General features: G+C 38.5%; 1 protein-coding gene across 50 annotated transcripts in view; it reads left to right on the top strand.

The window, feature by feature from the left end:
- The window catches only part of RIMS1 (regulating synaptic membrane exocytosis 1), a 491,535-nt gene extending 487,994 nt beyond the window's left edge, over nt 1–3,541 (top strand). For 37 of the 50 annotated variants that reach the window (XM_032864370.1, XM_032864373.1, XM_032864369.1 and 34 more), the window contains one exon: nt 847–1,065. In XM_032864370.1, the coding sequence (XP_032720261.1) occupies nt 847–1,065 (219 nt within the window). Of the gene's footprint in view, nt 1–846 lie in introns of all 50 variants that reach the window. The other 13 variants (XM_032864386.1, XM_032864392.1, XM_032864391.1 and 10 more) reach the window with 2 other exon arrangements.
- Nucleotides 3,542–12,828: the final 9,287 nt, after the last annotated feature.

The raw sequence follows: 12,828 nt of genomic DNA, 5'->3' as shown, positions 1-12,828 counted from the left end.
ATGTTAACTATCATGTGCCTAAAATATCATAGTCCCCATTTGAAAGATTATGTATGAGGATCACGGAGATTAAATAATTTGGCAAAATTACTCAGTAAATTGAAAAGGGAAGTTTCGCCACTCCTGCCTGTATAAGCGAGTGCATGAGCTCAGTTGAGAACCTTCACAGCTGACCAGAGGAGTGGAAAACAGAACCTTAGGAGGAGGAATAAGTGTAATAGACTACTCATCTGACTCCGGCAGGAGCTGACCCAGATTGCACTGCCTCTAAACTCTCTGACTTATTAACCCTCTGCTCAAATCAGAATTGTCACACAAATTTTCAAAAGGCAATGACTTACAATTATTTTTCAACCTGTCCCTTCACTACCAAATACATAATATAAAAGAAATATAATGCACGTTCTCATTCTTTATACATAGTCCATCGTATACACACACCGCTGGACATTGAGTTATGTTGTTTTGCCCGGCTAACGTGCACAAATTTTAATTTCTGTATCTCTGTGGCCCTCACTTCACTTACTAGATAGTACTCAAGAAGGTGTTGAATTTGTATATAAACAAACTTGTATATTTATTTCTTTAACATGGTTTATGTAGCTAAGACCCCTCATTGACTAGGGAAACATTACTTGCACTCTATCAAATCTAAAAGTTATTGGGCAGTGCCTCTTTGAACACTTTATTGTTAGTATCTTTCTGTCTGTTCTACCTCCTTGGTATCAGTTACATTCATTTCCTCTGCTTCCCTGACTGGCCCACTTTGACAGAAGAGTTGCTTTCAACTCAGCAAATGTGAAAGAAAGAGACATTCAAGTTTCATTGCATTTTTCTGTCTCACAGGTGATTGTCTGGGGAGACTACGGCAGAATGGACCATAAATGCTTTATGGGTGTGGCTCAAATCTTGTTGGAAGAACTCGATCTATCCAGTATGGTAATCGGATGGTACAAGCTGTTCCCACCATCATCCCTGGTGGATCCCACACTCACTCCCCTAACCCGCCGGGCTTCCCAGTCATCTCTGGAAAGTTCAACTGGGCCTCCCTGCATCCGCTCGTAGTGAACTCATACCAGAGTCATTCCAGTGAAACTCTACCTTTCAGGATAATAATCTGAACCAGATATTTCATGATCAAAAAGCATTGTTGGAGACAGACAATCAATTGTGTTTTGCCTGTAGTAGTTTTTCAATAATATGTCCCACTTGTTGTTTAAAACCTGGCTTCATATGACAGAACAAGGCAGTCTATCAAATTACAGTAAGAGTCAACATGCTAGTGAGAGTCACTGATGCTTCTGACAAACAGAAAAAGAGGAAACTTCAAATCCAGACACACGCACGCGCGCATACACACACACACACACACACACGTACACACACACACACAGAGGCATGCACACACCCCAAACTGAACAAACTGGAAACTCTCACTCTGAAAAGTTGTATTTTACATGTTTCTGCACAGACCACAAGCAGTGTTATTTCCCTGGTGTTTGAGAAGTTTTGTTCTTCTGTGTGTTTTATTTGTGTGCTGTTTGTTGGGTTTTGGTTTCTTGATTTATTTTTCACTGTATTTGTTATTTCCACTAGTTTTTGGATATGTCATGACAGGCCTCATGATGCTTACAAAGACCCTTCTTTTCTTTTCTGAAAAGCACCAAAAAAGGGCTGAAACAGTCTCTGTGGCATCTCCCCAAAGTGTTCAACATCTAGGCAAGATGAGGCCAATGAAGGGTTTCGCTGGCTTTCATTTTAGAATCCTTCAGTCTTGTGTGTGGAAACCCAGAAAACAAAAAGTTATCTTCTGCAACAATCACAGAATCACTCTTCTTAAATGAAAAATAATCTGTGTTCTAAAAAGTTAATTTATTTTTTCCATTGTCTTTTATGGAAGACTTTTAAAGAAGTCAATCTGCAACTAATGCTGGGAATTAAAACTAACTGCATAACTGTACTTTGGGAAACACTCCTTGTAATAACTTTTTCTTCCTGATATCCCCCCCCAAAAAAGTATATGCTCATGTGTTTAAACCATACTTTTGACTTCCCAGAATGGTGACTAGAAACAGATTTGAGCCTAAGACACTTTCAGCTATGCTCAGGCTTCTCAGCCATGTCTCAGTGTGGACACCCCCATCTGCCCTGGAAAGAGCATGGTATGAGCTGTCCAGTATTCCACTGGAAATTCCAGTTGAAATATTCTGCACTAAAGTAATGTTTTTATCCAATTTTAGTTTACATTTCTTTGAGATTGATGCAAGCACAAAGCTTGATTTTTTTAATGCAAAGTATCTTACTTTGGGGGTGGGGAATAAAACAAAGTCAAATTTCAACTTGTAGTTTCTTCATTTGAGTTTTTCTTGGCCTTGAATTTCCCTTGTGACATTCTGTATACGTGCTACAAACTGCAGACTCTGCAGGTGCATTGATATGTTCTCCCTCCTTTTATGAGTCATTCAATTTTTGTGATCACACAAATAGAGCAGCATGACTTGGAACTGTTCAAAGCTGCATGCACATTTTGTAAAAAAAAAAAAAAAGTAAAAAAGAAAAAAAAATGAAAAAAAAACACAAAAGATTATTTAATAATGTATGTTAGTTCCACATTAGGCCAGCTTGTATGTTGCATGTACTTGTACAGTTTGCTCGTTAATTACTATAATGAAATAACCAAGAAATCTAAGCCATCCATTTTTGTTATAGACATTTTGCAGATTTTAGCCAGACTCCAGAGTTTGGGGTGAAATGTCTATAGATGGACTTTATTTTTTACCCACTGGAAAACGTGATGTAGTATGGACCAAATTCCTTCTAATTAATATTTTGGTGTAGATTCCTACCGTGGGGCTGTACCACATGTAGACACTGTGTACACACTAGGTTTTAATCCATAGACATACTGCCTGCACCAAGTGAATTATTTATTATTATTTACACATGCCAGATTTATCTGCCCATCATTCCACAGGGCACAGACTGACCACTCCTCACCATGCTGAGCAGGAAGAACTGGAGCATTGGTGCACTTCTACTAGATTCCGTTCTGTCTTAGTGGCCAACAATCAACTGATTATAATTGGGTAGTATCTTTCTATTTTGACCACTTGTCTTAACACTCCCCTGTGCTTTTAAAATGAACAACTCATGTATGTAAACATGTTTAATAAAATTTACTTTTCATGTCAGTTGGCAGCCATCTGTGTTCTATGTTTTGCCAGATTTCCATTGCAGGTTCTATGGTGCAAAAATGGGAGCCAGATAGTGGGAAAGGGAGAGTGGGATTTGTTGTCTGCTGTGGGCATTTGACTTGACTTGTCACTGCACTATATATGTCTTAATCTATGCCCAAAGGGTACTTTGCATCACATACAAGTTTTCACTTTGTCAGCCTGTCTAAGTGAGCACATGACTATACTTCTGAAAAGTGGCATTATTAAAAACAATAAATCTCAATAAGAATCAAATGGAAGGTTGTTTTTCTGCTGCTGTTTGAGTGTGCTAATAAAAGAGACAACGCTCTTGTCCAATTGCCAAATCATTTCCAGTTATGTGACATATCAGAATATTAACTCCTGCATCTCTCATCAAAGCACCTGGATCCTCTTTCCATCTTTCCTTGAACCCTTGACTGATTTGTAGATCTTTGCCTTATATTAGGCCAACTTAATAAACCAAGCGATCCATTAAAATATCTCCAGAAGATCTTAGGGAGTAAATATATCTTCAAAAATAATAGATGAGTCTTTATAAATAATACGTTAAAAGAGAAATTATTCATTTCTTAATTTAATGACTCTTTTCTTCTTCTTCTCCAAAAGTGTGTTCATATATTTCATAATCATCGTCCTCACAAAATACTTGGTAAGCAATAATTTCATATTGCAGTTTTATTTGTAGTAAAACAACTGTTGGGATCTAGTCTTGACCTTTTAAAAGCCCTTAATATTTTTATAGACCACACTGGCTTTGACTTAAAGCAAAATAAACACAACTAAATTAATATCAAATTTGAGACAATAAAACAATGTGAAACATGTCACTACATTAGTTGTTTGAAGTTTTTTTTAAACAGTTGACTGAATTTTACCCTATTGAGTCAATCAGTTGTTTGGTCTACAAGACATGAAATTATCTGTTAGGTTGGGTCAAGAAGACAAAAACAACAGATCAGTTCAGTTTACAACAAGCTGTCAGAGCTAAGCTGTTTAATGCACATAACTGGGAGGGGGGATGTGGGGCAAATCTGCCTTAAAAATAGGAGGCAGCTAAATACAGCCTTAAAATTCTTTGTCTAGACAGAGACAGAAAAGCAGGAATCTCTCTTCAAATCAGGTGAGTCTGCCCGGCATTATGGCTTCAGGGCCCACAGTGGTGGAGAGGAAGTAACGGCAGGAAAAGCAGTTTTGCTGTCTTTATGGTTTCTCGCTGACTCTGACACCTTAATATCCGGAAATCCTAGCGTCAGATATATGATCTGATCATTCTTAGCTAATATTATTAAGGGCTTGGTTGGGTACTAGATGTTCTGTTATTTACTTGGAATGTAAAAATCAAAACAAAACAAAACAAAATTGACCTGTCTTAAAGGAGCTCTTTACTGAGAGAGATCGTGACATAAATAATTACAGCAATGTATTTTGATTTGTGTACAAAGGACTACGGAATTACCTTAGATTCTCACAATGACCCTAAGAGTTAAGAACTCTAATAACCCTATTTCACACAAAGGATCTGCAGCTGGAGAAGCTAAATAACAAGCCAAAGGTCACAGCACTGGTTAGTGATGGAGCTGGGATGTGAACTAAAGTCTGACTCCAGAGCCCGCTCTGCTAAACACTTTGCATCCTCCATTATGCCTGACAGTTGAGCTAGATCTTCAAGAATGAAGATACAGATGGAGTGAAAAGAAGGGCCATCTGTACCCCAATGTTTATAGCAGCAATGGCCCTGGTCGCCAAACTGTGGAAAGAACCAAGATGCCCTTCATCGGACGAATGGATAAGGAAGATGTGGTCCATGTACACTATGGAGTATTATGCCTCCATCAGAAAGGATGAATACCCAACTTTTGTAGCAACATGGACGGGACTGGAAGAGATTATGCTGAGTGAAATAAGTCAAGCAGAGAGAGTCAATTATCATATGGTTTCACTTATTTGTGGAGCATAACAAATAGCATGGAGGACAAGGGGAGATGGAGAGGAGAAGGGAGTTGAGGGAAATTGGAAGGGGAGGTGGACCATGAGAGACTATGGACTCTGAAAAACAATCTGAGGGTTTTGAAGGGGCGGGGGGTGGGAGGTTGTGGGAACCAGGTGGTGGGTATTGTAGAGGGCACAGATTGCATGGAGCACTGGGTGTGGTGCAAAAATAATGAATACTGTTATGCTGAAAAAATAAAAAATTAAAAAAAAAAAAAGAATGAAGAGTCCATCAGATGGGAAAGAAGGGAAAGACTCTAGCCCAAACCACTCTGCCTCAACGCAGCTGCCAGCCAGTTCCAAGTACTTTTGCCATGAGCATCTTCCCTGTAGGTATCTTACCCACGAGTATTTTTGCTGCAAACATTTTCACCACATAACTTATTGGCTATCAGGCAATTTTGCCCTATAAGATAAAAAACAAACAAAAAACTGGTTGACGATTTGACGTGACAGTTTGCTGGCTTCATCAACTGGTTGACAGTTTAGTTTCATTTCTCCATGGACACAGTATTCCCATTTTAAACTATGTTAATCTTAGCTCATAGTGGTCTACAGAGTGGTGCAGAGTTTTGAACCCATAGAACTTTGGGACATCTATCAACAGAAGTGACACTATGTCAACAACAATATGCTGAAAATAAAAGTGTAGAGGGCTTTCACTAAGCAATACAAAACTCAGTTACAAATATGCATCCTAGTATTTGGAAACTTATAACCTCGCTTAACGATGGAAGACTTAACAAAAAAAAAAAAAAGAGAGAGAAAGAGAGAGAGAGACAAATCAACAAGCAAAAAGAAAAGTGTATAATACAATGAGTGAATAACTTCAGAGACAAGTACTTAGGTATGGTCCACAAAATACAATGTTATTTCCTCAGCATTGCCATGAATCTACATACATTTTAAATGCATTCAAATGTTTTGTATTTCATAATAAAGACTTTTAAATTTTGTTACTCATTTTTCATGTCGCATTCTGTCCTTTTTAATGAATTTTATTCATTAAAGTTTTATTCATTCTTTTATTTTTTGTGATGTTTGTCTTTTACAGCCAAATTGTCTTACAGCCAATTAGCTGTGTGGCAAAAATGCTTGTGGCAAAGATGTCTACAGCAAAGATGCTTATATGGAAAATACCTGACACGTTACCAGCTAGTAAGGTCTCCTGTTGCATGTCTCTAATGATCTGCCATTACCATGGGAGGTGGGGGAATAGGGAAAGGAGGCAGTCAAACCCTTCTCCACCTGCTGAGCTCTCTTTTTAAAGACTTTTGCCCTCTAACTCTCTCCTTCTCCTAAGTCTTCCTGTGACTGCACTCACCATATGCATTATTAAACTTCCAGAATATATCATATCAGCTCTCAGGAAGAGTATTAATAGAGAAGATAGAACAAGATTGTCCTTACCCAAGCCTCACACTTATCCTTTGGCTCCAAGATAAAATTGTCTTTTGAGTTCCTCTACCTGACTCCTTGTCCCTAGTCCCAGTGCATAGTGCCCCTCAATTCTGCATCAGTCACAAAAATCTGCACCTTGGGGTTGAACAGATCAGCCCTGAATCCCAGCCCCATGTAGCATGTCAGTCCTTCCACAGTCAATCCATATGCCCTCTTAAATTATTTGCTCCCAAAAATAGATTCCATGACTCCTTATCTATGTGTAGAGTCCCTTCTCCTCAGAGGAGCTCAGAAGTTATCAGGCCTTGCACAGGTCCCACACCCTACCTCCCATCCTTGTTCCTCAGGTACCTCTCAAGAAAGCACAACATATGCAAGTCTTCACAACTTTACACAGGTGTAAAGCAAACATGGTCAAAATCAAGGCCCTTGCATGATGCTTTTATTAGTTGGTCTCATACAGATTATTCTAAACTCATAGCCTGGGACAAAGTCTTACAAGCTGGGTTTGTTGTTGTTCTTTTTTTCCCCTTTTTCTTTTTTAAATTGCCAAAAAGAGATGCTCTAGGGTCACTACTTCCAATAGCTGCTAAAACATTTTTCTTTGTGCCATTAGCTTCCCAAATGAGCAGTGTTACACCCCCACACACATCCCCCCATGGGGGATCCCATGGGTATATATGTGATGACCTCTGATAACATGGGTCAGGTCTTCACTACTAATTGAGTTCTTCCTAATTAGATAGACCTTCCAGTTTATCCCTCCATTTGGTCTCTTCTGTCTTGGCTCCAATAACTCACTTACTGCTCATTCATAACCCCAAGATATGGTTGCCAGATCAATACAGTCTACCCAGATGAATTTCATATAAAGAAATGAATAATTAAGCATGCTTTTAAAATTAGTTCTTTTTATCAGAAATTCAAATTTAATTTGGCATCCTATATTTTTATTTGCCAAACCTGGCAACCTTACCCCTATTGCCATCTGGTCTGTGCACTCCCACCACCGTGCCGATATGCTCCCCCTAAATGATATCTAGCCACAGACAAATTCCAAAAGTCTTTTCACAGCATAGTTATCGACCCTCTCTGCATCTACTATTGAAGATTTCCTTCTTGGAAGTTTTTCTCCCCTCTTCTCATGGTCCCAGTTTCCCAACTTGAAGGCATGATTTTGTTCCCAATTCTTTATTCTTTCTGAAAGAATGATACATACTCAGACCCATTGCCATATTGGTTGGCAGTGCACCTTGCCACGGAAGAGGCTGAGAATATATATATCCTTGTCCCCCTGACTTTGGGTTTGGCCAGATGACTTGCTTCCATATTAGTTATCTCATTAGTGGATATGACATAAGCAGAGACCGTTCTCCATGGCAAGGGCTTTCTGCAGGTAGGGGCTACTCATTCAACCTGCCCCTTGAATAAAAGACACGTGTAACAGACCTGAACCCAACTTCCAGGCTGAAACAGAGCCGCCCCAGCTGACCTCCAGATCTGTGGACTTTAAATAAACAATTAAAAGGTCAATTAGGTTAATGAGAGGTTAGATATCAAAAAGTTATATTAAGAGCTGAATTAATAAAACCATACTATAGAACATATCTGTTAAATGGAATAATAACACTACCCTCTTCGTAGCATTACTTTGAAGATTAAGGTAAGTGGTAAATATTGAATTCTTAGGATAAAATCTTAGGATAAATAAAATCGTAGGATAAATTCTTAGGATAAAATCTGAATTCATAGTAAATAGTTAGCTATTATAGCTGTTCTGCATCAAATACTAATATTCATCAAAGTTAACGGTATGAAGACCGTACATGAACATGGAACTCTTGGGCAAATCAAGTCTTTAGTGCTTGCTTATTTATTCAACCCACCACCACTGCTAGAATGTTCCTTCCCTGTACCATCAGATAAGACTAACGGAAGATTTTTTTCCACTTGGGCCACAGAAGTGCTAACTGCCATGGCCCACACCGCACCTGCTTTCTTCAGCCCCCTCCTGGCCCCTTCAGCGGGGCTGTTGCTCACTCCTTTTCTAGGCCAACCCTTGCTTTGAGTCAGGACCACTTCCTGGAAAGCAAACAAAGAACTCCCTGTGACCCAGCCCAGCAGAACTACTCTCACCAGCATTTTTAGTGCCATTTCCTAGGTAATGTAGTTAAAAATTCCTGCCATTTTTCTGTTCTGGGAATTCTCAATGTTCTCTCACTGCCTTCTGCTATGTGAGATTACCAGCCTATACTACATCAGCAAGTCTGTTCCCACATCTCCGAATCCTCCCCAGTTTTTCCAGGTGGGGAGGAACTTAATCACCATCTTACTCTTTATTTTATTGTGTATGCCCTAGCTAGCCCTCTTCTTTTAGATGCTAGAACCTTTCTTTCAACTTCCTCCACAGGCACCCATTCTAGTACTCCTTTCCCTGTTGTACAATCCACAAGACATGACCATAACTTTTCTGATCAGCACGTATTTTGTTATCTCTTCATTCCTCTAGATCTTCCAAGTTTTATCAACATATAATGTAAAACCACCAGAAACTACAAAAGCAGATCACACTAATTTGTTCTTGCCATCATTTTCACTCCACCATACATTCACCAAGTTTTTCTGTTTTGTTTTTGTTTTTTTTATTAAGTGTTAATTAAAAATTCTTGCACTATGTATTTTTGCAAACAATATTTTCCCCTTTTTTCCAAGTTTTTATTTTAATTCCAATGAGTTAACATTGAGTGTAATATTAGTTTTGGTAGTAGAATTTAGTGATTCATCTCTTACATATAATATTCAGGGCTCATCACAGCAAGTACCCTCCTTAATACCCATCACCCATTCAGCCCATCCCCCACCCTCTTCCCTCCATCAACCCTCAGTATGTTCTTTGTAGTTAAGAGTCTGTTTTATGGTTTGCCTCTCTCTTTTTTCCCCATTACATTCATCTGTTTCATTTCTTAAACTCCACATATGAGTGAAATCATATGATACTTGTCTTTCTCTTACTTATTTCACTTAGCATAATACACTTGAGCACCATCCATGTCCTTGCAAATGGCAAGGTTCCATTCTTTTTTATGGCTAATATTCCACTGTATATATACCATATTTTTTTACCCATTCATTAGTCAGTAGACACTTGGGCCCTTTCCATAATTTGGTTACTGTTGATAATGCTGCTATAAACATCAGGGTGCAGGTGCCCCTTCATAACAATATTTTTGTATCCTTTGGGTAAATACCTACTAGTGCAATTGCTGGATCATAGGACAGTTCTATTTTTAACTTTTTGAGAAACCTCCGTACTGTTTTCTAGAATGGCTGCACCAGTTTGCATTCCCACCAACAGTGTAAGAGGGTTCCCCTTTCTTTGCATCTCTGCCAACATCTGCTGTTTCCCATGTTGTTAATTTTAGCCATTCTGACAGGTGTGAGGTGGTATCTCATCATGGTTTTGATTTGTATTTCCTGATGATGAGTGATGTTGAGCATCTTTTCATGTGTCTGTTAGCCATTTGTATGTCTTCCTTGGAAAAATGTCTGTTCATGTTTTTTGCCCATTTCTTAACTGTATTATTTGCTTTTGGGGTGTTGAATTTGATAAGTTCCTTACAGATTTTAGATACCCTTTTTCAGATATGAAATTTGCAACTATCTTCTCCCATTCTGTAGGCTGCCTTCTAGTTTTGTTAACTGTTTCCTTTGCTGTGCAGAAGCTTTTTATCTTTTTTTTTTTGTATCTCTCTTTTTTTTTTTAATAAAAATTTTTTTTAACATATATTTTTATCCCCAGGGGTACAGGTCTGTGAATCGCCAGGTTTACACATTTCACACAGAAGCTTTTTATCTTGATGACGTCCCAATAGTTCATTTTTGCCTCTGTTTCCCTTGCCTCTGGAGACGTGTCTAATAAGAAGGTGCTGTGGTCAAGGTCACAAAGGTTGCTGCCTGTGTTCTCCTCTAGGATTTTGATGGTTTCCTGTCTCACATTTAGCTCTTTCATTCACTTTGAATTTAGTTTTCAAAATATCACTCGGTTTTGTTGTTGTTGCTTTTTGCAGCTAGATACACATGATGATGTTTGTGTGTTCTACACTTTATTATTTAGTGTCCAGGAAAATAATTTTCTTCTATAGGCCTGTGCTTTCTTCTACCACAGGATTCAGTACGCTTTGGACACCTGTCAGACCTGGTGAAGCCTATGAGCTCCTCTTAGAATAATACTAAACTCATTTAAAAAGTACACAGAATTCAAAGGCAACTATATTGGAAAAATTAAAAATGCTTTTAAAAACAATTTGTGATGTAATAATACATGCGACTTCTATCTAATAACTATTTTTGAAGTGATGAGCATAAATGATAGTTCAAAATATCTGCAACAACTGTAATATGATTTTATTAACAAGGGCATAAGTACTGCTTGCTATGGCTCTGGCTTGTTGCCTACACTAACAATTAGAAGCAATACTCGATTTTCTCCCAGATCACTGTTTTCAGTCTATTAAAATTCAATCTCCTTTGGGTAAACATAAAAATTTCACTTCTTACATCCAATATGGCTACAGTTATAATGTTCAAGGGGCCTATGAACTTCCTAGAGTCGAGAAACAAAGTAAATTCCATACTTTTTTGTTGCCTCTAGCCAAGATTTTTCTTGTGTGCTTGTCTCCAGCTTGTATTTCAAAAATAATACTTTTGGTTTGATTTGGTTTGCTTTTGCTTTATCTAACTGTATCATCATATCAAAGATGTTGTTTTGATTTCTCAACTTATTCATACCAATATGGAGATTTCTACACTGGAGAGATAGTAATTTAGCTTGTTAAAATTGCATGTACAACCAATATAAAGTGTTCTAGGATAACAAGACTCAAAATACTCCTATTTAATTTTTTCCTTAATTATCTCATCAGTGTAATTTTATTTTTTTAAAACAATCTATTTTTTAATGCTATTTATTTATTTATTTAAGGGGGGCAGAGAGAGAGCACATGCACGCGCGCAAACACGAGCTGGTGGGGGCCGAGGGGAAGAGAGAGGAAGAAAGAATCTGAAGCAGAGTCTGTGATGAGCACAGAGCCCCACGTGGGGCTCTGTCCCAGGATCAGCAAGATCATGACCTGAGTTGAAAGCAAGAGTTGGATGCTTAAACCTACTGAGCCACCCAGGTGCTGCACAAGTGTAATTTAAAATTATACTCTATAAATCCACCACTATTCTTACTAGCAGTTGGCCTACTGAAGCCTTTTCCTCAAGGATTTCTTGTTTTCCTGAAAGCAACTAAAGCCTAAAGTCAAAATCTCTTCCGGTCTGTTCTTTTGTAAAATACGTAAATTTTCTGATGATATAAAGCAAGTGCACATATCCAGAGAAAGGGGGTGGAGGAAGAGGAACTTTGACAGCTAAAAGAGAAATAGACGGGATAATTCTCTATTCCTCTAGAAACAGTGAGGACAGGAAAAGCAACTTGACTCTAATAATGGATGTGTATTCCTGCCCCATTTCATGACACAGCATAGCTCAATCAGCGATCGCTGATCCAACTATACCCCAAAGTCAAAAACCAGTGGCCATTTATTATTCAACTTCCCTTTTGTACTGTCATGTCAGAATTGAATTTTTCAAAAATTTTTAACAGGACACTATGGTTTAAAAGAACTGGTTTTGAAGATGCTATTCCCTTTATAATAAAATAATTTCCCATATCCTCCTTCTCTATCCTCCAATTATCTCCCAAGTGTGCCACACCCACAGCTCCTGCAGTCTAAATGTCTTTTGATTCTTCCTCCTTAGCGACAAGAATGCAGATCTTCCCCCTGTGTTCTCCACCAAGGACCTGCTTGCTACTCACTCATCTGAGACTTCCTATCCTATCTGGGCCCTACCTATCTCAGAGGTAGTGGAGATCAGTGCTTCTTAAACTTCAATGTTGCAATAATTCACTCAAGATCTTGTTATAATTCAGATTCAATTTTAGAAGCTTGAGGTGAGGCCTCAGATTAAATGTTTCTAAAAAAACTTCCAGGCAGGATGTACTAATTTGAAAGGCTCTGTGCAAAATAAAAACGCAGGGGTCCCTTGTTAAAAATTATTAAGAATTTCAAGATGGTGGCAACACAGCATTAAGCCAAGTGTTGGGCTCTTTCAAGTGCAAGGCCCCACGTGACAGCCCAAGTTCATGCACACCTGTGAAGACAGCCCCTGTTCTCAG

The sequence above is a fragment of the Lontra canadensis genome, unplaced genomic scaffold (assembly GCF_010015895.1).
Source record: "Lontra canadensis isolate GAN:19392208 unplaced genomic scaffold, GSC_riverotter_1.0 scaffold27, whole genome shotgun sequence".
NCBI lineage: Eukaryota > Metazoa > Chordata > Mammalia > Carnivora > Mustelidae > Lontra > Lontra canadensis.
This window is presented reverse-complemented; position numbering and strand designations above follow the sequence as displayed.